This window comes from Bombina bombina, chromosome 1 (assembly GCF_027579735.1).
Source record: "Bombina bombina isolate aBomBom1 chromosome 1, aBomBom1.pri, whole genome shotgun sequence".
In the NCBI taxonomy this organism is placed as follows: Eukaryota; Metazoa; Chordata; class Amphibia; order Anura; family Bombinatoridae; genus Bombina; species Bombina bombina.
In genome coordinates this window covers 1,389,756,480-1,389,782,634 of record NC_069499.1, presented here as the reverse complement: position 1 = coordinate 1,389,782,634, position 26,155 = coordinate 1,389,756,480, and the positions used below count along the sequence as shown (strand labels likewise).

Genomic DNA, 26,155 nt, shown 5'->3' with positions numbered 1-26,155 from the left:
CCTCTGGCAGCGGCCATTTTCCGCATTTGTTATGTAACAAAACTGCTGAATGCACATCCTTAGTATTTAACCCCATTACATGGGCCTTTAGTTTAGGACTTGCAGCGCATTGCTGTTCCTGATCAGGTCTTGCCTGGTGAGCCAGTCATGACCAGCAGCCGGTCACCCACCTTGTCCTGTTCAGTACTGGCTCTACCTGTTACAGGGCATAGAGAGACAGAGAAGGAAGAGAGCTGCTTCAGTTATGCTGAATGAAATGCTGGGCTTTGTACGGCACAATGTTTGTGCATATGTCTATAATTTATGGTTCCTAGATGCCTTGGTTAGTATGTTGTCTTTTTCTGCATATCAGACAATTAGCACCACTTTGTCTGTGTTTTAAACCCATCTTCTGTAATCTTTCTCCATCAGATGCTTTGTCCAAAAGTCATGTCCCTCCCTGCCTACAAACTGGACACAAGGATGGCTCGGTAATGACACGAATCGTATGGGAGGCTGACATCGTCATATCAACTTCCTAAAGGTGGGTGTGAGACGACAACTTTACACTATATATTATTTTTGTATTATTCTTGCTGTCATCCTAGCAGCTATTTATTGATTTTTTTTTCAGTTTAATTACCCATGGAACTTTATCAGTGAACCAATAAAGAATACAAAAGTTGGGATTTTTTTTGTTTTAATTTTTTCCTTGTTGCAGCTAAGAAAGGGCGTAGTACAATCTATTACACTTTGATTGCTAAGTTGGGTCTATATTTGTTTTTTTTCCAATTAATAGATGTTCCTGTACTGAGAGAAAACTAATTTTGTTCATATGATTGTGAAGCTTCTCGCTGTTCACTAATAATAAAGCATTGTGAGCTCTCACCTACATGTGATCAGTCCGTCCTTAAAGGGACAGTCTACTGTATAATGGTCTCCCCTTTATTGTGTTTCCAAATATCCATTTTACCAAATGAAGTCTAATAAATTGTTTCCAGATTGCTCCTTTACCTTTATTTTGTCTACATAAACAGCAGAAAATTAACATCCCAGTGGGAGGGAGATGCCAGCACATTGGAATGTTGCAGCTGCTTGGAAGGCATTGAACTCTTATTAGGTACACTGAACCTTTTTACAAATGACTTACCAGCTGCATAACATTAAATATATTGGAAATTGCACATTTAGGTTTACTCGCAATAGAACATAAAAATGTCAGTATATCTGTGATACTAGTTTTGTTGTGACTATATTAAGTGTGTTCAGTAGAGTGATAACAAATTACCACACCATAGAGTGTAACAGCCTAGCACAAGTGTTAAGACTGAGGGTGAAACATTGTTTAATTGCTTATTATTATATTATTTATTTCAAGGGACATTAATAAAATGCTCCAATGTGCTAGAGCATTTTATTATTGCACTATGCTTGGATATAGCAAAGTGGTTTATTATTACATTATTTATTATTGTTTATTACATGGCTTGTGATTTGTGGCTATAGCTATATGATGCCCCAATTTGCTCAGCAGCTGCGTTGAGCCCCACACCAGTACAGCATTTCCTCAAAGGGACCCTGAACACCTCGCAGTTAGTAAAATATTAATATTTTTTTTAAAGTTTATGCAACAACAACCTCATACATATAAAACTGTGTGCACCTGGCCTGACATTGTTGAAATACAGCACATTGAAGTCCCGATGTGCAAGATATACATGTTGTAATGTACGTTATCTTAGGGGAATGGTGATCACGTGATGTGCTTGTCCGTATTGACAGCAGAGTTTGTGCAGAAGAAGTACTTTGGTGGGAGCTTGTCCACAACATTGCAGACACACTCTCCCTATGAACTGCAGATGCGTGGTGTTTAGAGGGAAGAGCGAGCAGCACAGTTTTAGGAGAGTCCAACGATTTGTGAAAGTGAACATTTAGAGGAGAAAAAAAAATATGAGGCACTTATGTGTAATAAATTCTTCATGGTCAATTAGTGGCCGTGGCTGTCCCTTTCCCTAACCGTGAACTAGCAAAGCAGATTTCCAAACTCTACAACCGCTCTGCGGTTGTGCATCTAATATATTGCTGGTGCAGGAAATAATGTAATATTGTGCCCAGCTCCTTGTCACGCTCTGGACAGATGCTCCATAGTAGGGGAAAAATTATCTTTTATATTAAGAATTAAATAGGTAGGCTTGTTTTTACTAAGAATTGACTATGTGGTTTTGATATTTATACTTAAAGGGACATTATGCATATGATTACTTAGTTTCAATGCTGGCTAGTATTTAAAGGGACTTAATACTCATAAGCTAAATCAGCATAACTGTAAAAAACTGACGATATATTACATGAACATCTCTATGTAAGAGAGACATTTTACCTAAAAATGTCTTCAACACACAATAGTAAGTTATCCTTCAGATTCGGTCCAGCTGCAAGTTGAAAAAAGAAAAAAAAAATCAATCAGCATTATCAGTGTTGAGGTCATGATTGGCTTTACTGTGGCCTTATGAGATTTCACAGAAATATTGCTAGATTTCATAGCAAAATATGATTGCCTGCAAATGCTAGATACATGCTCCATTGCATGTATTGGGAATAGCATTCTGATTGACTGTTTAAAGTACCTTTTACAATGGGATGTGGCTACTGAGGAAATTTTTATATAAAATATCTTCCTTTTTACATAGAGATTATCAGGTGATATTTTATAGTCGGCTATTTTACAGTAATGCTGCATCACTTTCAAGTACTTCAACATTTGGGTTTCATGTCTTTTTTTTTTTTTCTTTTTCTTTTTTTTTCTTTTTTTTTTTCAAGCAAAAATTGTACAAATAGTGTATACATGAGGTGACTTAAAATGAATGTCAAATTTCATGATAAAGTGTCTGGTTTTAAAAAAAAAATGATTAAAAACATTGTAAATACTTACCTTCTTCTCCAGAAACGCCACATCGCCACTAATTAAACAGAATTGCACTCCATATTCATGGTGAGGTCTTACCAGGGATTTATATAGTGACATAATTATACTTTCCTCCCTTGACTCAATGCCTCTTTTAATACATGCTAGTATCTTATAAGCCTTTGAAGCCGCTGCCCTGCATTGTGCACCGATCTTTAGCTTGTTATCTATAACTACTCCCAAATCCCTTTCCTCCTCTGTTTGGCTAAGCCATGTCCCATTTTAAATAATGCATTGCCTGCTTATTTTTACTTCCAATATGTAGAACCTTGCATTTTCCAGTATTAAATCTCATTTCTCCAACATTGGTGTGTCCGGTCCACGGCGTCATCCTTACTTGTGGGAATATCTCTTCCCCAACAGGAAAAGGCAGAGAGTCCCAGCAAAGCTGGCCATATAGTCCCTCCTAGGCTCCGCCCACCCCAGTCATTCTCTTTGCCGTTGCACAGGCAACATCTCCACGGAGATGGTTAAGAGTTTTTTGGTGTTTAAAACAGGAGAGGGCCTCAGGTGATCTTGATAGCTCCTGCGTGGCCACGCAGGACTTGGTATGCAGACCTGGTGAATATGTCATCGGTTCCACCATGGAAGCTACCTTTGAGACAGGACCTTCTTGTTCAGGGTCCATTCGAACATCCAGATCTGGTCTCCCTCCAGCTGACGGCTTGGAGATTGAACGCTTGATTCTATCAAAGCGTGGGTTTTCAGATTCTGTGATAGATACTCTGGTTCAGGCCAGAAAACCGGTAACTAGAAAGATTTACCATAAAATATGGAAAAGATATATCTGTTGGTGTGAATCCAAAGGATTCCCATGGAATAAGATAAAAATTCCTAAGATTCTCTCCTTTCTACAAGAAGGTTTGGAGAAAGGATTATCTGCAAGTTCTCTAAAGGGACAGATCTCTGCTTTATCTGTCTTACTACACAAAAGACTGGCAGCTGTTCCAGATGTTCAAGCATTTGTTCAGGCTCTGGTTAGGATCAAGCCTGTTTACAGACCTTTGACTCCTCCCTGGAGTCTAAATCTAGTTCTTTCAGTTCTTCAAGGGGTTCCGTTTGAACCTTTACATTCCATAGATATTAAGTTACTATCTTGGAAAGTTTTGTTTTTGGTTGCTATTTCTTCTGCTAGAAGAGTTTCAGAGTTATCTGATCTGCAGTGTTCTCCGCCCTATCTGGTGTTCCATGCAGATAAGGTGGTTTTGCGTTCTAAGCCTGGTTTTCTTCCAAAGGTTGTTTCTAACAAGAATATTAACCAGGAGATAGTTGTACCTTCTTTATGTCCGAATCCAGTTTCAAAGAAGGAACGTTTGTTACACAATTTGGACGTAGTCCGTGCTCTAAAATTCTATTTAGAGGCTACAAAAGATTTCAGACAAACATCTTCTTTGTTTGCTGTCTATTCTGGTAAAAGGAGAGGTCAAAAAGCGACTTCTACCTCTCTTTCCTTTTGGCTTAAAAGCATCATCCGATTGGCTTATGAGACTGCTGGATGGCAGCCTCCTGAAAGAATCACAGCTAACTCCACTAGGGCTGTGGCTTCCACATGGGCCTTCAAGAACGAGGCTTCTGTTGACCAGATATGTAAGGCAGCGACTTGGTCTTCACTGCACACTTTTGCCAAATTTTACAAATTTGATACTCTTCGGAGGCTATTTTTGGGAGAAAGGTTTTGCAAGCCGTGGTGCCTTCCGTTTAGGTAACCTGATTTGCTCCCTCCCTTCATCCGTGTCCTAAAGCTTTGGTATTGGTTCCCACAAGTAAGGATGACGCCGTGGACCGGACACACCAATGTTGGAGAAAACAGAATTTATGCTTACCTGATAAATTACTTTCTCCAACGGTGTGTCCGGTCCACGGCCCGCCCTGGTTTTTTAATCAGGTCTGATGAATTATTTTCTCTAACTTCAGTCACCACGGTACCATATGGTTTCTCCTATATTTTTCCTCCTGTCCGTCGGTCGAATGACTGGGGTGGGCGGAGCCTAGGAGGGACTATATGGCCAGCTTTGCTGGGACTCTTTGCCATTTCCTGTTGGGGAAGAGATATTCCCACAAGTAAGGATGACGCCGTGGACCGGACATACCGTTGGAGAAAGTAATTTATCAGGTAAGCATAAATTCTGTTTTTCCATTTACCTGCCCATACTTCTAATTTTTGAAGATCCCTTTGTAACGAAAGTTCATCCTGCTCTGACCTAATGACCTTACTTAACTTACTATCATCTGCAAAAATCAAGATGTCGCTATTTAATCCTTGCTCCAAGTCATTAATACAAATATTAAAAAGAACAGGGCCCAGTACTGATACCTGGGGGACTCCACTGATTACCTTTGTTCAATCTGAGTATGACCCATTCACTACTACTCATTGCTCCCTATATTTTATTCAGTTATTTTCAGCTATTCCCAGTCCCTTAATTTTGTGTATTAATCTCATGTGGCACTGTATCAAATTCCTTTGGGAAAAGTATATCACATCAACTGATTCCCCTTTAAATCTTTACTTACTTCCTCATAGAATCTAATTAGATTAGTTTGACATGATCTATTTCTCATAAAACCATGCTGATTTGAACTCATAATCTTGGTTACACGAATATGCTCATCAATATAATCCCTTCAAATATCTTACCCACTATTGATGTCAGACTAACTGGTCTATAGCTTCCTGGATCATCCCTGCTTCCCTTTTTGAAGAGTGGCACCACATTATACCTAAAAAAATTTCAGTAGGCTAAGCACTTTTAGAAAATAACTTTAGTTTGCAGGGTTATTATAAAAGAAAATGCCACCTTATTAAATGCAAAAACAAATGTGTTTTTGTGTCATTTGATGTGGTGTACACAGTAAATAGCATGGGAGTCATTATTTCCTAAATATTTCAAACACACATTTTATTGTCCCACATTAAGTATCGGTTCACCTTCCCAAAACAGCAACATTAATGATGTTATGCTTCAATTAAAATTAACAATTGAAAAAAAAAAAAGTTCAATTATTTTTTATTCACCACACAGTTTATGCAGACAATGAGTAGGTATAAAATATCTAACCATACAAATATTACACAAATCTAAAATAACGCAACTTCTGAATTAACAGAAGGGTAGATAAACCCATTTTAAACTGTATGCATGTTCCTATCCCTGTCCAAAATCACTCAGCATAGCAAAAATATACAAACAAACCAACAAAATAACATAAAAATAGTTGTACCAGAAAGTCATCCTATATAGAATATCACAAAATATTAACCTTTTTTACATTCCCTAATTTCTCCCACATCTGTGTCACTCTTTGCAATGATGATAGTTAGCGTTGATTGGGATTGGTAGGAGGGAGGCATGTTGATTGACCCAGCGAGAAGGGTGGAGGGGCTGGGTTCAGTACGCTACAGAACAAAATATTAGAGCAAGGGAGAGGTAGAGATGGGGCCTTACAGCTACGGAAAAGATTAATTGGAGGGGGAACCTACACTGCAGAAAAAAAGCATACACTACACATATATAATTTGTTACTGGCAGACTAGCGAAAATAACAAGTTCTACAAAACACATTAAAAAAATACATTACAAAGTATAGTTACACTCCTAATAATACTATCTAATGCAAAATATTAAGAAAAAAATTGCACATAAAAGTTTTAAGGGCTCAAAGATATGAGGTCTCAGGTGTTAGAAAAAAAGGCAGGCAAATGGCTTTAACATTGAGACACATACACACACACACACACACACACACACACACACACATACACACATATATATATATATATATATATATATATTTATGACTATAGATAAATTGTAAGTTGGAGTTTCTCCTTTAAGGTCATATATGTATTACCTGACAACTAGTACTCTGATTGGTCCAATAGACAACTCCTCTTGTAATTTATTACCTGCTGATACACCTGATTTTTTAGCTCTGATGAAGTGCCCTTGAGGCAGGAAAAGCATCAGCTGTTTGTCTACTTGCTGTGCCCTGTAAAACTTGCCCTGTTTTAACTGTAATCTTCTCTCCTGATTCCTTTGACTCTGGAGTGGCAGCATTGTTGCTATATATATATATATATATATCTGTGTGTGTATGTATATGTATTTACACGCATATTCATATTTAATAAAGTGTTATACTGTGTATTTACTGTAACTATTTCACATTCCAAAGTTCTGCACATAGCAGAATATGTTCTAAGTATTTATTTATATATATATATATATATATATATCCATACCTATATGTAATCTTGTGTATATATAAAGGTATGGATATATATTGTACCAAAAAAATCAGATATATGTAGAAATATTTATTTATGAATAAATAGAACATGTTCTTCTAAGTGATGAATATTGTAATGTGAAATATTCATATTTTCATGTCCGATTAGTGCACATGAGAATATGCAATCGGGTTTGCGTGAGAGTGGGGTGGCTTTTTGCGCTTGTCGAGTTAGCACGAGCGAAAACAGTTTACTTATAACTCATAATACCCGACGAGTGCAAAAAGCTTAGTTCTAGCGCAGTTAACGCTCAAGCGGGAACTTTAATTAGCGCTCCACTTGTAATCTGGCCCTTTTTTGTTTTGTTTTGCAGGTGAGAGGCTAGATTTAGCCCAGGTCTTTCTATGTCATGGAGGACAAGAGGAATATACAGATCATTGAGTGGGAACATTTGGATAAGAAAAAGTTCTATGTCTTTGGAGTATGTATGACAATGATGATCCGGGTGAGCGTATACCCGTTCACCCTTATCCGGACACGGTTGCAAGTACAAAAGGGAAAGAGTCTATATAATGGAACATTTGATGCATTTGTAAAGATTTTGAGAACGGAGGGAGCCCCTGGTTTTTATAGGGGTTTTTTAGTCAACACATTCACTCTGTTCTCCGGCCAATGCTATGTTACCACTTACGAACTGACACGCAGGTATGTGTCTAACTATACCAGCAGCAATACAGTCAAGTCTCTAGTAGCTGGGGGGTCTGCCTCTCTGGTAGCACAAAGCATCACTGTCCCTATTGATATCATCTCCCAGCATCTCATGATGCAAAGGAAAGGGGAGAGCATGGGACGGTTCCGGATACAAGTGGATGGAAAACAGTCAGTTGTGTGTGGCCAAACCAAGACTATCATTGTAGAGATTTTCAAGGCAGATGGTATGCGTGGATTCTACAGGGGCTACGTTGCTTCTCTACTGACCTACATACCTAACAGTGCTGTGTGGTGGCCTTTTTATCATTTCTACGCAGGTTGGTTTCGAAATACCTGTTCTGTTGTATTTTATAATAATGGTGAATCTGTTCTAAGGGTGGTTAACCCCTAAATAACAACATGTTTTTCCTTTGATGGGGTTAAGTAGTGTTTCTCTGCTTTTGGTGAGACCCCCATTTTATTACAGGGCCAAAAAGCCTTTAAAGGGAAAATCAAGTCAAAATTAAACTTACATGATTCAGATAGAGCAGGCAGTTTAAAATTCACATCCATTAACAAAATGTGCACAGTCTTTCTCTTGTAAGGTGTATCCAGTCCACGGATCATCCATTAATTGTGGGATATTCTCATTCCCAACAGGAAGTTGCAAGAGGACACCCACAGCAGAGCTGTCTATATAGCTCCTCCCCTAACTGCCATTACCAGTCATTCTCTTGCAACTCTCAACAATCATGGAGGTAGTAAGAGAGAAGTGGTGAAATGTAGTTGTTATTTTACTTCAATCAAATGTTTATTATTTTTAAATGGTACCGGAGTTGTACTATTTTGTTCCAGGCAGAAAATAGAAGAAGAATCTGCCTGTGATTTCTATGATCTTAGCAGGTTGTAACTAAGATCCATTGCTGTTCTCACACATGACTGAAGAGAGAGATAACTTCAGCGGGGGAATTGCGTGCAGGTTATCCTGCTATGAGGTATGTGCAGTTAAGATTTTTCTAGAAGATGTGAATGCTAGAAAATGCTGCTGATGCCAAATTTATGTAAGGTAAGCCTGAATACAGTGATTTAATAGCGACTGGTATCATGCTTACTTTCTGAGGTAATACTCTTTTATATTTACAATATAAAACGTTTGCTGGCATGTTTAAATGTTTTTATATATACTTTGGTGATAAAACTTTATTGGGGCCTAGTTTTTTTCCACATGACTGGCTTAAATTTGCCTAGAAACAGTTTCCTGAGGCTTTCCAGGAAGGTAGGCCCACAGCAAGGCTATGGCAGTTTGGTGTGACTGTTAAAAAAAAGTCTATATCGTTTTTTTGATCTGTTTTTTTAACTAAGGGGTTAATCATCCATTTGCAAGTGGGTGCAATGCTCTGTTAGCTTATTATACACACTGTAAAAATTTCGTTTGATTTACTGCCTTTTTTCACTGTTTTTCAAATTCTGACAAAATTTATTTCTCTTAAAGGCACAGTACCGTTTCTTATATTTGCTTGTTAACTTGATTTAAAGTGTTTTCCAAGCTTGCTAGTCTCATTGCTAGTCTGTACAAACATGTCTGACATAGAGGAAACTCCTTGTTCATTATGTTTAAAAGCTATTGTGGAACCCCCTCTTAGAATGTGTACCAAATGTACTGATTTCACTTTAAGTAATAAAGATCATATTCTGTCTTTAAAAAATTTATCACCAGAGGAATCTGACGAGGGGGAAGTTATGCCGACTAACTCGCCCCACGTGTCAGACCCTTTGACTCACGCTCAAATGGCGCCAAGTACATCTAGGGCGCCCATAGCGTTTACTTTACAAGACATGGCGGCAGTCATGGATAATACACTGTCAGCGGTATTAGCCAGACTACCTGAATTTAGAGGAAAGCGAGATAGCTCTGGAGTTAGACGAAATACAGAGCATACTGACGCTTTAAGAGCTATGTCTGATACTGCCTCACAATATGCAGAAGCTGAAGAAGGAGAGCTTCTTTCTGTGGGTGATGTTTCTGACTCAGGGAAGATGATGCAACCTGATTCTGATATCTCTACATTTAAATTTAATCTTGAACACCTCCGCGTGTTACTCAGGGAGGTTTTAGCTGCTCTGAATGACTGTGATACAATTGCAGTGCCAGAGAAATTGTGTAGACTGGATAAATACTATGCAGTGCCGGTGTGCACTGATGTTTTTCCAATACCTAAAAGGTTTACAGAAATTATTACTAAGGAATGGGATAGACCAGGTGTGCCGTTCTCTCCCCCTCCTATGTTTAGAAAAATGTTCCCAATAGATGCCACCACACGGGACTTATGGCAGACAGTTCCTAAGCTGGAGGGTGCAGTTCCTACTCTAGCAAAGTGTACTACTATCCCTGTCGAGGACAGTTGTGCTTTCTTAGATCCAATGGATAAAAAGTCAGAGGGTTACCTTAAGAACATGTTTATTCAACAAGGTTTTATCCTACAGCCCCTTGCATGCATTGCTCCTGTCACTGCTGCTGCAGCGTTCTGGTTTGAGTCTCTGGAAGAGGCTTTACAGGTAGCGACTCCATTGGATGACATACTTGACAAGCTTAAAGCACTTAAAGGGACAGTTTACTGCTGGAGTGTATTAAATTGTTTACAAGTAGATCCTTTACCCTTATATTGGCATTTGAAATAGTTGATTTAGCATGTGGTATCCCCACCTATTCTGAAAGTTTGTGGCCGCAGGTCCCAGCTATAGATAAGCTTTGTAAACACAGCCAGCAGAAGAAATTATACTCCCAGTAGGATATAGCAGAGATAAGGTAATAAAATGTTGATTTTCCATTGTTCTCTCCAAGTACTGGTGGTTGTTTTATGGACAGATATAAGATTAAGAAACATGTTTATGTACACAATGTGATACAGTAATGAGATCTGATTATACCTACAAGCTCAACCCATTTTATTAGGTTGTGGCTTCAAAACACAAAATCAGAGCTTTAATATTCACAAATAAACCTTAAAAAGCTTATTTTCATACATTTTTTTACTCCGCAGTTGGTAAAAAAAGCAATTGTAAACACATTAAGGTAAAACTATTTTACAGTATACTGTCCCTTTAAGCTAGCCAATTCTTTTGTTTCTGATGCCATTGTTCATTTGACTAAACTAACGGCTAAGAATTCTGGTTTTGCTATCCAGGCGCGTAGAGCGCTATGGATTAAATCATGGTCAGCTGACGTTACTTCAAAGTCTAAGCTGCTTAACATTCCCTTCAAGGGGCAGACCCTATTCGGGCCTGGTTTGAAGGAGATTATTGCTGATATCACTGGAGGAAAAGGTCATGCCCTTCCTCAGGATTGGTCCAAATCATGGGCCAAACAGTCTAATTTTCGTGCCTTTCGAAAATTCAAGGCAAGTGCGGCATCAACTTCCTCTAATGCAAAACAAGAGGGAACGTTTGCTCAGTCCAAGACGGTCTGGAGACCTAACCAGACCTGAAACAAGGGTAAGCAGGCCAAAAAGCCTGCTGCTGCCTCTAAGACATCATGAAGGAACGGCCCCCTATCCGGTAACGGATCTAGTAGGGGGCAGACTTTCGCTCTTCGCCCAGGCGTGGGCAAGAGATGTCCAGGATCCCTGGGCATTGGAAATGATATCCCAGGGATATCTTCTGGACTTCAAGGCTTCCCCACCAAAAGGGAGATTTCACCTTTCACAATTATCTGCAAACCAGATAAAGAGAGAGGCATTCTTACACTGTGTACAAGACCTCCTAGTTATGGGAGTGATCCATCCAGTTCCAAAGGAGGAACAGGGACAGGGATTTTACTCAAATCTGTTTGTAGTTCCAAAAAAAGAGGGAACCTTCAGACCAATTTTGGATCTAAAGATCTTAAACAAATTCCTCAGAGTTCCATCATTCAAGATGGAGACAATTTGTACCATCCTACCTATGATCCAGGAGGGTCAATACATGACTACAGTGGATTTAAAAGATGCTTATCTTCACATTCCGATACACAAAGATCACCATCGGTTTCTCAGGTTTGCCTTCCTAGACAGGCATTACCAGTTTGTAGCTCTTCCCTTTGGGTTAGCTACAGCCCCAGAATTTTTACGAAGGTTCTGGGGTCGCTTCTGGCGGTCCTAAGGCCGCGGGGCATAGCAGTGGCCCCTTATTTAGACGACATCCTGATTCAGGCGTCAAACTTCCAAATTGCGAAGTCTCATACGGACATAGTGTTGGCATTTCTGAGGTCTCATGGGTGGAAGGTGAACGAGGAAAAGAGTTCTCTATCCCCCATCACAAGAGTTTCCTTCCTAGGGACTCTGATAGATTCTGTAGAAATGAAAATTTACCCGACGGAGTCCAGGTTATCAAAACTTCTAAATTCCTGCCGTGTTCTTTATTCCATTCCTCGCCCTTTGGTGGCTCAGTGCATGGAAGTAATTGGCTTAATGGTAGCGGCAATGGACATAGTGCCGTTTGCACGCCTACATCTCAGACCGCTGCAACTCTGCATGCTCAGTCAGTGGAATGGGGATTACACAGATTTGTCCCCTCTACTAAATCTGGATCAAGAGACCAGGGATTCTCTACTCTGGTGGCTATCTCGGGTCCATCTGTCCAAAGGTATGACCTTTCGCAGGCCAGATCGGACAATTGTAACGACAGATGCCAGCCTTCTAGGTTGGGGTGCAGTCTGGAACTCCCTGAAGGCTCAGGGATCATGGACTCAGGAGGAGTCTCTCCTTCCAATAAACATTCTGGAACTAAGAGCGATATTCAATGCTCTTCAAGCTTGGCCTCAGCTAGCGACAATGAGGTTCATCAGATTTCAGTCGGACAACATCACGACTGTGGCTTACATCAACCATCAAGGGGGAACAAGGAGTTCCCTAGCGATGTTAGAAGTCTCAAAGATAATTCGCTGGGCAGAGATTCACTCTTGCCACCTATCAGCTATCCATATCCCAGGTGTAGAGAACTGGGAGGCGGATTTTCTAAGTCAACAGACTTTTCATCCGGGGGAGTGGGAACTCCATCCGGAGGTGTTTGCACAATTGGTTCATCGTTGGGGCAAACCAGAACTGGATCTCATGGCGTCTCGCCAGAACGCCAAGCTTCCTTGTTACGGGTCCAGGGACCCCAAGGCAATGCTGATAGATGCTCTAGCAACGCCTTGGTCCTTCAACCTGGCTTATGTGTTTCCACCGTTTCCTCTGCTCCCTCGTCTGATTGCCAAGATCAAGCAGGAGAGAGCATCGGTGATCTTGATAGCGCCTGCGTGGCCACGCAGGACTTGGTATGCAGATCTAGTGGACATGTCATCTTTTCCACCATGGACTCTGCCGCTGAGACAGGACCTTCTACTTCAAGGTCCTTTCAACCATCCAAATCTAATTTCTCTGAGGCTGACTGCATGGAGATTGAACGCTTGATTTTATCAAAGCGTGGTTTCTCCGAGTCAGTCATTGATACCTTAATTCAGGCACAAAAGCCTGTCACCAGGAAAATCTATCATAAGATATGGCGTAAATATCTTTATTGGTGTGAATCCAAGGGCTACTCATGCAGTAAGGTCAGGATTCTCAGGATATTATCTTTTCTCCAAGAAGGATTGGAGAATGGATTGTCAGCTAGTTCCTTAAAGGGACAGATTTCTGCGCTATCTATTCTTTTGCACAAGCATCTGGCGGATGTCCCAGACGTTCAGGCATTTTGTCAGGCTTTAGTTAGAATCAAGCCTGTGTTTAAACCTGTTGCTCCACCTTGGAGCTTAAATTTGGTTCTTAAAGTTCTTCAGGGGGTTCTGTTTGAACCTCTTCATTCCATAGATATCAAACTTTTTTATCTTGGAAAGTTCTTTTTTTGGTAGATATTTCCTTGGCTCATAGAGTTTCCGAGTTATCTGCCTTACAATGTGATTCTCCTTATCTGATCTTCCATGCAGACAAGGTAGTTCTGCGTACCAAACCTGGGTTTTTACCTAAGGTGGTATCTAATAAGAATATCAATCAAGAGATTGTTGTTCCGTCTTTGTGTCCTAATCCTTCTTCAAAGAAGGAACGCCTATTACACAATCTGGACGTGCTTCGTGCTTTAAAGTTTTACTTACAAGCTACTAAAGATTTTCGTCAAACATCTGCTTTGTTTGTTGTCTACTCTGGACAGAGGAGAGGTCAAAAGGCTTCGGCAACCTTTCTTTCTTTTTGGCTAAGAAGCATAATCCGCTTAGCCTATGAGACTGCTGGCCAGCAGCCTCCAGAAAGAATTACAGCTCATTCTACTAGTGCTGTGGCTTCCACATGGGCCTTTAAAAATGAGGCTTCTGTTGAACAGATTTGCAAGGCGGCGACTTGGTCTTCGCTTCATACCTTTTCAAAATTCTACAAATTTGATACTTTTGCTTCTTCGGAGGCTATTTTTGGGAGACAGGTTTTACATTCAGTGGTACCTTCCGTTTAAGTACCTGCCTTGTCCCTCCCTTCATCCGTGTACTTTAGCTTTGGTATTGGTATCCCACAAGTAATGGATGATCCGTGGACTGGATACACCTTACAAGAGAAAACATAATTTATGCTTACCTGATAAATTTATTTCTCTTGTGGTGTATCCAGTCCACGGCCCGCCCTGTCATTTTAAGGCAGGTATTTTTTCATTTTTAAACTACAGTCACCACTGCACCCTATGGTTTCTCCTTTCTCTGTTTGTTTTCGGTCGAATGACTGGTAATGGCAGTTAGGGGAGGAGCTACATAGACAGCTCTGCTGTGGGTGTCCTCTTGCAACTTCCTGTTGGGAATGAGAATATCCCACAAGTAATGGATGATCCGTGGACTGGATACACCACAAGAGAAATAAATTTATCAGGTAAGCATAAATTATGTTTTTTATAGTTACACTTTTTGAGTTACCAGCTCCTACAGAGCATGTGCAAGAATTCACAAAATATACATATATGCATTTGTGATTGGCCGATGGCTGTCATATGATACAGGGGTAGTGGAAATAGACATAACTTTGACATTTGTCAGAAAAAAAATCTACTACTCATTTAAAGTTCAGAACTGCAAAAATGTAACTGTTCTGCTTTCTATTGTGCAAACTAATCCAAAGTGCCATGTACAGCTGTCAAAAAGCCAGCAACATCACTGTAAAAGTGCACTGTTTCTGTCACAGGATACAATAATATGTATATATAAAGATAAAATAAGAGAACAGCTTTAAAGAGAGCTGCAGGAACAGGAGGAAAACAATAGCTTGGTGATCATGCTACTTAAGCTGCAGTCAGTATTGTACTGTTGTTTTAAAGGGACATTAAAAACCTTGAGATTCTTGTATATACGGTTTAGTTATGTGGAATGAAACAACTTTGCAATATATTTTCATTATTTGTTTTGTCACTTTTCATGTAATTTAGCTTCAAAAATGGAACTATGTCTAAGGCTTATGCTGCTACATATATGTACCTAATTGACTTTATCAGATAATAAATGTCTGTGGACTAAAGCCCAGATTGGCTCCTCTAAATAGAGCAAATGTTGGGTGGAGTTTGGCTATAAAAAAATAATTGCAGTAAAATTGTTATATTGTTTTAAAAACATTAAAAGGGGCACACCACCCACTTTTCTTTAATGATAGAGTATGCCATTTTGAACTATTTTCTAATTTTATTCTATTATCAAATATTCTTTGTTCTCTTGGAATCTTTATGTTGAAAAGCAGGGATGAAAGCTTGAGAGCACTATATGACAGCAGTTTTGCAAGAATATTTTCCATTTGCAAGAGCACTAGATAGCAGCACTATTTCCTGCCATGTAGTGATCCAGACAACTACCTAGGTTATATCTTTAACAAGGATTAACATGGGACGAAGCAAATTTGATTATAGAAGTAAATTTTAAAAAAACTTTTTTTTAAATGGCATGCTTGGTCTGAATCACAAAATAAAATGTTTGGGTTTGCTATCCCTTTAAGACTTGGCTGATATGTTATTCTGTAGCAACACAAAAGAAATGTCTTATAATTACAAGGTGCTCACTGTCCCTTTTTAATTAGCCATACTTGCCCATATTGAAAACTGTCATTTGTTCTTTTTTTAAGCAGCAAATGTACTTTCTGCTGTCAGCCGTTTACACGGTGTGGTACCATGCAATAGAACCAAGAGCTTACCCTCATCCTTAAAATGCTATTTATGAAACGGGGATTAGAAAACTGTAATGAATGTAGAAAGAGGGACTTGGTGTATGATTTAATAAAGAGCTGGCGTCACATCACTTATTTTCAAGTGATACTTGTTATTATGATCAGGAAGAATTAAATGAAACTCATCTTCAAGCCAATGAGGGTGCAAACTAGAAGATTGTGGATGCTTTGAAGTGCATAGCTTGCCAGGGCTGTTTTTTTTACCATTTTGGTGTTGTCGTTTTTTTCTAGAGCAATTGTCCCGCTTGAGTCCCAATGACTGCCCACATCTCCTGCTACAGGCTATTTCTGGACCACTTGCAGCAGCCACAGCTTCCACACTCACTAACCCAATGGACGTCATTAGGGCACGAGTGCAGGTAAATCAAATTACTCCACTTATGTACTGGCCTTGTTCTAATTTTGTTGAAATATCTTCTTATATTAGTATTGTAAACCTTTTTTTTTTTTCCTTACAAATATTAGTTATAACCTTTAAGAATTCCAGCACTGTGAAAAATATATATTTACATCTACAGGGGAGGAGGGTCCACGGCTTCATTCATTACTGTTGGGAATTAAGAACCTGGCCACAAGGAGGAGGCAAAGACACCCCAGCCAAAGGCTTACATACCTCCCCCACTTCCCTCATCCCCCAGTCATTCTTTGCCTTTCGTCACAGGAGGATGGCAGAGAAGTGCCGAAAATCGGAGTAGTCTCTTATGGAGGGTAGTACTCCGCATTGGGACTGGAGTTTTAAGTAGTCCTGTCAGCCTCTCAGTGAGAGCCTGGGCGAAAGAGTTCGGAGATGCAGAGAGAGTCTTTCTGCGAAACCATCCCGACTCATGTTAACAGCTCTACAAGCATTGAGCGTTGACGAGTATCGCTGCCTGCTTTCTGCCCTCAAGTCCATTTCAGGATCGAGGCTACTAACCTGTCAAACTTGAAGGGCCGTGTTCCTGTTCCAAGGCGTAGATTCTTGTAAGATTGTTTCATTTTTATTACATAATGATAACACGGAAGACAGGGTCACAGTGTGATGCCTTTTATCTTTAAAGAATCAAAGGTTAATATTCCTGGAAAGACGATTATTGAACAGGGGGGTTTATACATGATATTGTTTGTGTCATTGCTGCGTTATGTGCAAGATGAGGCTCTGGCAATGTGTGGAATTTTCAGGTGACTTACTGGAGTATTGTGCGGCCCTTTTTGGCACGTTTTTCTCCTAAGTGCAGGGGCAGTCCTGCCAGGCATTCCATGTGACCAGTGTGGCTATCTCTCTTTCTTTTTTAAGACACAATGAGTCCATGGATCATCTTAATTACTAATGGGATATTCACCTCCTGGTCAGCAGGAGGAGGCAAAGAGCACCACAGCAGAGCTGTTAAATAGCTCCTCCCTTCCCTCCCACTCCAGTCATTCTCTTTGCCTACGTTAGTGATAGGAAGAGGTAAAGTGATGTGTTAGATTAGATTCTTCAATCAAGAGTTTATTATTTTTAAAGTAGTGCCAGAGTGTGCTGCTTTGTCCTAGGGTGTAGCCGTAGTCCATATCAGTCTCTACAGTAGAGCTTTTGGTGGCTTTAGAACAATGGGAACTTGTGGGACATAATTCTCACTGCGCCTCCCATACATTGATGCTGCCCTAACCCTGATATCCTAATCAAGATTACTCAGGCTTTATCTTTCTCCACAGGGTTATGGGAGGGAGAGGACCCCCTAATCCTGCTGAGCTGCCCTGCTGTCGGGCAGAATACAAAAGTAAGTGCTGACTTTTTATTCTGGGTCTGGGAAGGATCTCAGAAGAAGTAGAGCACTTTATTTTACAAAAAAGAGTGGGATCATAACTCCTATTGTTAAGGGAGGGGACCCTGTGACAGCAAGTTGGAAGCAGGCACTGGGGTTAGAAGGGCTTAATCTCTAAAGGCTGAGTAAGGAGCTCTGTAGAAGGTGATCGTTTGGCAAGAGGTTATGTTATCTTGTCAAGAATTTCTGTTAACCTCTCATATTTGGGCTACATGACTCTGAGTATCACTATCATGCGGTGGCACTAGTTTACCTCAGGTTTGACTGATAATGGCGCAAGAGGTTAAGTTGTCTCCCGGTGGCTTATTTTTAAACACTTTGTTAATGGCGACCGGGAGTTTGATACTTATAACGCCCATGATGGGCGCAGCTTGTTTTTGTGCTGATTTGAGCTGCGCTCTCTGCTATGCCTATTTCTCTAATAAGGCGACCGGGAGTGTGATGTTATCACGCCCTAGAGGGGCGGAGCTACGTTTGCGCCGTTGGAGCTTGTTTTCGTGCTGATTTGAGCTGCGCACTCTGCTATGCCTATTTCTCTAAGGTGACCGGGAGTGTGATGTTATCACGCCCTAGAGGGGCGGAGCTACGTTTTATGCCATTTTTGCGCTGCATACTCTGGTTTTTTTTTTTGGTTTTTTTTTTTCAGTTTCTCAGCAAGCAAGCTCAGCATTTAGTTTTGTACCATATGTGGGACCGGACAACGCTGCAGCTGCGTTCCGAATCCTTTTATGAGTAAAAGTGTAGCCAGTATCTTTTCTTTATTTTTGGCTACTTTTTAATTAACAAATAAAGTTTGAAGGGTACTTGGCTTCTGTGAGATGGTCACCTCAGCAAGATTAAGCTGAGGTGTAGATAGGTTAACTTTCTTGTGCACATTAAAATATAAAGTTACATTTTAAAATTTAAAGGGACAGTACCGTTTTTTTATGTTAATTTTTTCTTTCAAAATGTAACATGTTTATGTGTTTAACTCTTCCCTTGTGACTCAGGGGGGACCAAGGGGTCCTACTAAGTGTCTATTTGGTTCTATGTTTGTGATGCCAATGTTTTTAAAAAAAAAAAAAATTCTGGATTACTTTCTAAGGCGCATGCTGTTTAGGAGGTTATTGACGATGGTCAAGTTAGGCCATTAATTTCTCCTAATATGTCCTAAAGAATTTATAGCCCTCATGCAGTGCCCTGCGCTTCCTTTCGCACTCCGCTTGGAGTTACCTTTTATTTCATGCATTGTCTGTTTGTACATATTGTAGAAAAGAAGTACAAGAGGACATATATTCATTCAATATTCCGTAATTTTCTTCCCTGTATATGGAAGAGGAGGATACTTCGGTAGTATATGAAGGGGAATTCTCAGACTCGGCTGGGGTAATACCTTTATCTGATCCTGAGGTTGCTTTCCTTTAATTTTAGCTTGATTTCCTCCATTTGTAAATTGTGGAGGTTTTAGCTACCCTGGAGTCCAGTTAATTATACTAAATGTGCCCTTCATGGTGAAGCTTTTTCTTGTACCTTTTAGGGCTATACCAGGTCTTGCAATGGCAGACAGCGGTGTGCATTGCTACCATCACTAGTGCGGCAGCATATTGGTTTGAAGCGTTGTCTGATGCTTTCAGGACAGAAACTTCTTTGGATGAAACCCAGGATAGGATAAAAGCTCTTATACTGGCTAATTCCTTTTTTACTAATGCTTCCCTTCAAGTTATCAATCTGGGATTAGTGATTTCGAGTTTTTCTATTCTAGCTCGTAGAGCATTATGTTAAAGCCTTGGTCTGCGGAAGTTTTTAGCTATTCCTTACAAGGGTGAAGACCTTGTTTGGACCTGGCCTGTCGGATATTATCTCCGATATCACGGGAGGTAAGGGTCATCCTCTCCCGCAGGATAAGAGAAAACAAACAAAAAGGACGACAGAGCAATTTTCATTCCTTTCGAAATTTCAAGGGAGATTCTCCTCTTCTGCCCCCAAACAGGAACAGACTAGGCATACATGGAGACCCAATTAATCATCTTGGTATCAGATAAAACAATCCAAGAAGCCTGGTGTTGAATCAAGGACAGTATGAAGGGCATGCCCCCGATCTGGGACCGGATCTTGTAGGGGGCCGACTTTCCTGCTTCATTCAGACTTGGGTTCGAAATGTTCAGGATCCCTGGGCAATAGAAATAGTGTCCCAGGGATACAAGTTGGAATTCAAGAGTTTGCCTCCCAGGGGCAGGTTTCTGTTTTCAAGATTGTCTGCAGACCAGACAAAAGAGAGAGGCGTTCTTACAAGGTGTAAGAGACTTTTCCAACATGGGAGTGATTGTTCCTGTTCCAATTCAGGAACAGGGTCTGGGATTTTATTCCAATCTACTCATACTTCCCAAAATAGAGGGAACCTTCAGGCTAATTTTAGATCTCAAGAATCTGCACAAATTTCTCAGAGTACCGTCCTTTAAAATGGAAGCCATTCTCCTTTTGATCCAAGAGGGTCAATTTATGTCCACAATGGATTTCAGGGACGCATACATAGAAACATAGATATTGACGGCAGATAAGAGCCATAGGCCCAGCAAGTCTGCCCGACCTTACCTAACAGTATAAACTTATCTAGTTCGTAGGATAGCCCTATGCTTGTCCCATGCATTTTTAAAGTCCCCCACAGTGTTTGTTGCTACTACCTCTTGAGGAAGTTTATTCCATAAATCAATCACTCTTTCTGTAAAGAAGTGCTTCCTCAAATTACTCCTGAATCTACTACCCTTTAGCTTGAGCTCATGACCCCTTGTTCTTGAATTTTCCATTTTATGTAAAATACCCACAGCCTCAGTTTTACTAAACCCTTTAATGTACTTGAAAGTTGCTATCATATCACCTCTTTCCCTTCTCTCCTCTAAGCTATACATATTTAGGTCATTGAGCCTATCCTGGTAAGTTTTATTTTTTAGACCATGTACCATTTTGGTAGCCCTCCTTTGCACAGATTCAAGTTTGTTAATATCCTTCTGAAGATATGGTCTCCAGAACTGCACACAATACTCAAGATGAGGCCTAACTAATGATCTATAAAGTGGCATAAGAACCTTACTATTTCTGCTGCAAATACTTCTACCAATACATCCAAGCATTCTGCTAGCCTTACTCGCTGCATTACTACATTGTTTACTAAGTTTTAAATCATCTGAAATAATAACTCCCAAGTCCTGTTCCTCGTCTGTAACAGTCAGTAAAGTGTCATTGAGTCTGTAATTAACATTTGGATTTTTCTTCCCTAAATGCATTATTTTACACTTTGCTGTGTTAAACTTTAGATCCCAGTCGTTTTGTCCAATCCTCCAATTGTTGTATATCACTTCTCATTTTGTCTACCCCCCCTGGAACATCCACTCTGTTGCAAATTTTTGTATCATCTGCAAAGAGACATACTTTCCCCTGTAGCCCTTTGCTGATATAGCAGATAAATATGTTAAACAAAACAGGCCCCAGAACTGACCCCTGAGGAACACCACTAGTAACAGCCCCCTCTGCTGAATGAACTCCATTTACTAAGACACTTTGTTTTCTGTCCTTAAGCCAGCATTCCACCCAGTTCACAATTTTTGAATCTACATGTTTCCTACATGTTTACCTACATGTTCCCATTCACAGGGATCATCTCAAGTTTCTAAGGTTTGCTTTTCTAGACAAACTTTTCCAATGTTTCGCTCTCCCTTCGGTCTTGCCACAGCTCCTAGAATTTTCTCAAAGGTTCTGGGACCGCTGTTGGCGGTGCTTCGGTTACAGGGCATTGCAGTGGCGCCCTTTATGAACGACTTACTAGTCCAGGCGCCATCCTTACAATCCGCAAGATTCCACACGAAAATGTTGTTTTCCTTCCTGCGAGCTCACGGTGGGAAGGTAAATTTGGATAAGAGTTCCTTAGTCCCAAATACAAGGGTAACTTTCTTGGGAACCATTATAGATTCCCTATAGATGAAGATTTTTCTGTCGAGTCAGGAAATCAAAGATTTCCGATACTTGTCTAGATTTTCAGTCCACTCCTCGGCCATCAGTGGTTCAGTGCATGGAGTTCATAGCGCTGATGGTAGTGGCAATGAACATCATCCCGTTTGCTCGGTTCCATCTCTGACCTCTGCAGTTAATCATGCTCAGGCAATGGAACGGAGATTATGTGGATTTGTCTCCTTGAAGACATTTAGAGCAGGAGACAAGGGATTCTCTTCAATGGTGGTTGTCTCTGGATCATCTTTTCCAGGGAACCTGCTTTCGCAGACCATCTTGGGTGATTGTGACAACAGATGCCAGCCTTCTAGGGTTCCCTAATTAGGCTCAGGGAGTGTGGACTCAGAGTCTGTTCTTCCTATAAACATCCTGGAGCTGAGAGCGATCTTCAATGCTCTTCTGGCCTGGCCTCAGTTAGCCACGGTCCAGTTTATCAGGTTCCAGTTGGACAACATAGCTTCAGTGGCTTACATCAATCATCAGGGAGGAACGAGGAGTTCCTTAGCGATAACAAAGGTAACTAAGATAAGTCAGTGGGCGGAGGCCCATTCTGTCTGTCGACGATCCACATCCCAGGGGTGGACAACTGGGAGGTGGATTTTCTGAACAGGCAGACCTTTCATCCGGGGGAGTGGGAACTCCAACCGGAAGTGTTCTCCAGCTTGATTCTCAGTTGGGGTCAGCCGGAATTAGACCTCTTGGCATCTCGACAGACTGCCAAGCTCCCGAGATATGGGTCGAGGTCCAGTGACTCCCAGGCAGAACTGATAGATGCTGTGGCGGTTCCTTGGACCTTCGGTCTAGCATAACAAATTCCTCCGTTTTACGCTTCTTCCTAGGATCATTGCTCGGATCAAGCAGGAGAGGGCATCAGTGATCCTCATTGCTCCTGCTTGGCTTTGCGGGATTTGGTATGCGGATCTGGTGGATATGTCATCTCTGCCACTGTGGAGACTTCCGTTGAAGGACCTTCTAATTCAAGGGTCCTTCTTTCACCCAAATCTAGTTTCTCTGAGGCTGACTGCTTGGAGATTGAACGCTTCATTTTGTCTAAGCGCGTTTTTTCTGACTCGGTCATAGAGACCATGATTCAGGCTAGCAAGCTTGTAACTAGAAAGATTTCCCATAAGATATGGCATAAATATCTCTTTTGGTGTGAATTAAAGAGCTACTCATGGTGTAGAGTTAGGATTTCTAGAATTTTGTCTTTTCTCCAAGAGGGTTTGGAGAAAAGTCTTATCGTCTAGTTCCCTAAAGGGTTAAATCTCTGCATTATCTATTTTGTTACACAAACGTCTGACGGATGTACAATCATTTTGTCAGGCCTTGGTCAGGATCAGGCCTATTTTCAAGCCGGTTACTCCTCACAGAGTCTGAATTTAGTTCTTCAACTTCTTCGACTAAGGATTTTCGTCAGTCTTTTCTTTGTTTGTGGTTTTTTCAGGAAAACGTAGGAGACAGAAGGCTACGGCTACTTCTCTTTCTTTTTGACTGAAGAGTATCATATGTTTTGCATATGAGTCTGCTGGACAGCAGCCTCCAGAGAGAGTTACGACTCATTCCAAGAGGGCTGTTGCTTCCTCATGGGCATTCAAGAATGTATCTTATGTGGAACAGATTTGCAAGGCTGCAACTTGGTCCTCTCTTCACACTTTTTCTAAGTTCTTCAAATTTGATACTTTTATTTCGTCTGAGGCCGCTTTTGGGAGAGAGGTTATTTAAAAAGTGGTGTCTTCAGTTTAGGTTACCTGTCTTGTCCCTCCCGTATCATCTGTGTACTCTAGCTTGGGTATTGAATCCCATTAGTAATTAAGATGATCCGTGGACTCATCGTGTCTTAAAACATAAAATAAAATGTATGCTTACCTGATAAATTTATTTCTTTTTTGACACAAGTCCACGGCCCGCCCTGTTCTCTTAGACAGGTTTTGGGTTATTGTACACTTCAGACACCTCTGCACCTTGGCTTTCCCTTTCTCTTCTTAACTTCGGTCGAATGACTGGGGTGGGGAGGGAGGAGCTAATTAACAGCTCTGCTGTGGTGCTCTTTGCCTCCTACTGATCATGAGGTGAATATCCCATTAGTAATTAAGATGATCCGTGGACTCATCGTGTCAAAAAAGAAATAAATATCAGGTAAGCATAAATTTTCTTTCCTCTGTTGATCAGCGGCGCAGGAGACAAAACGGTTTCTGTATTCCGGGTCATAGGAGGTGGTGGGTGCCCTGGCCATTGGAGGTTATAAAGGTGCCTATTTATTAAATTAATCTAGTCTGTAATAAAAGCGCAAGCTATGGAGGACTCTGACGTGTTAGAGGGTTCTCCCCTCTTTAACAAGGTCTCATTCCTGTTATTTTTGTGAGGAGGTTTTGGTAGAACAGCCTGCTCAACTATGTTCCACATGCCTTGATAAAGTTACAACATCTAAAAGTAAACGGTTGTCTAGTACTACTGAGCCGTCGACCTCTGAGGGTTCCCCGTACCATGAGGTGCGTTCCCTGCATTCATCTCCAATTGCACATGCAGTTGCCCAGGGTCCTACCATTACTCCTGTGGGAGAGATTCGTTGGCGATTTTGCGGATCAACTGCAAACGGCGGTATTGAAAGTGATCCATGCCTTACCATGTTCTGCTAAGCGCAAGCGTAGGGCGTATCATGGCGGCCCGACCCAGGGGTTGTCTACGCCTATGGAAATATCAGATGCGTTATACGATGACGAGGCCCACTACAAATATTCGGAGGAGGCCCCTTCTGGGTCGGAGTCCGTGTCATCTAAACCTCCGGCTGCGGAGGAGCCTGATTTTAGGCTTAGGATAGAGAATTTGCGCTTTTTGCTGAAGCAAGTGCTTGCTACTCTGGAGGTTCCGGAACCAAAGCTTCCGGAGGAACCTGCGATTCCTAAGCTTGAGAAGGTATATGAGGACAAGGTGGTGCCTGAGGCCTTCCCGGTTCCTGTTAAGATGGCTAATACTATTAAGAATGAATGGGAGCGATTAGGTTCTTCCTATTCCCCTTCTTCTCCCTTGAAGAAACTGTTCCCCGTTCCGGACTCTCAGCTTGAGCTGTGGGGTACTGTCCCTAAGGTGGACGGTACTATCTCCACGCTCGCAAAGCGGACAACTATTCCCCTCGAGGAGCCCATGGATAGAAAGTTGGAAAACATGTTAAGGAAGATATTTCAACACACAGGGTTTGTTTTTCAGCAGGCAGCGGCCATTGCCGCGTTTGCCGGAGCTGCGAAATATTGGTGGGAATCCCTGTGTGAAATGGTTGAGGGGGGGACTTCCATCGACAAGATACAGGATAAGATTAAGGCACTGAAGGTCGCCAATTCTTTCATCTGTGATGCCAATATGCAAATTATTCGCCTGAACACTAAGATGTCAGGTTTTTCCGTTTTAGCTCGCAGGGCTCTGTGGCTAAAGTCTTGGTCTGCGGACATGACCTATGTCGGGGCTGTTGTCCCTGCTTTTTCAAGGCAAAATTCTGTTTGGTCCAGGATTGGATTCGATCATATCCATAGTTACGGGAGGCAAGGACGCTTTCCTACTGCATGATAAGAAGGCTAAGCTTTAAGGATCTACATCCCTTTCGTGAGGACAAAGCCCAGCGTTGGCAGCCCGTCGCAAAAGCGGACCATTCCAAGGGTACTTGGAAGCCAGCTCATCCTTGGAACAAGTCTAAGCAGAGCAAAAAGCCTGCCGAGACAAAACCGACCTGTCTCCAGACCAAGTAGGGGCAGATTATCTCTCTTCTCAGAAGCCTGGTTACAGGACGTTCAAGACCCTTGTGTTCTGGAAGTTGTCGCCCAGTGTTACAGGATAGGGTTCAGGTCCCATCTGCCCAGGGGCGGATTCCTCCTGTCAAACCTGTCTTCAAGACCAGAAAAGAGAGAGGCCTTTCTAGAGTGTGTGAGGGATATTTCCTCTCTCTGTGTTATCGTACTAGTTCCCCATGCAGAAAGGGGTCTAGGGTACTATTCAAATCTTTTTGTGGTTCCAAAGAAGGAGGGCACGTTCCGATCGATTCTAGAACTAAAGTGCTTAAACAAGTTTCTGAGTGTTCCATCGTTCAAAATGGAAAAGATCAGATCTATTCTGCCCCTAGTTCAAGAGGGACAGTTCATGACAACTATAGACTTAAAGGACGCTTACCTTCATGTGCCAATTCACAGGGACCACTTCAAGTTCCTAAGATTTGGGTTTCTGGACCAACACTTCCAGTTTGTGGCCCTCTTCTTTGGTCTGGCAAAGGCCCCAAGAGTCTTCACAAAGGTTCTGGGGGCGCTAATTGCAGTGGCCAGAGGCATTGCTGTGGATCCCTATCTGG

The 26,155-nt window shown here is 41.3% G+C and overlaps 1 protein-coding gene across 2 annotated transcripts in view; it reads left to right on the top strand.

Moving 5' to 3' along the window:
* The window catches only part of SLC25A44 (solute carrier family 25 member 44), a 43,967-nt gene that overhangs the window by 9,270 nt on the left and 8,542 nt on the right, over positions 1–26,155 (top strand). The window contains exons 2-5 of one of the 2 annotated variants that reach the window (XM_053704636.1): positions 412–523; positions 1,017–1,099; positions 7,549–8,203; positions 16,292–16,419. In XM_053704636.1, coding sequence (XP_053560611.1) covers positions 7,585–8,203; positions 16,292–16,419 — 747 coding nt within the window. In that variant the 5' untranslated portion in view covers positions 412–523; positions 1,017–1,099; positions 7,549–7,584. The remainder of the gene's footprint in view (positions 1–411; positions 524–1,016; positions 1,100–7,548; positions 8,204–16,291; positions 16,420–26,155) is intronic. The other variant, XM_053704632.1, reaches the window with a different exon arrangement.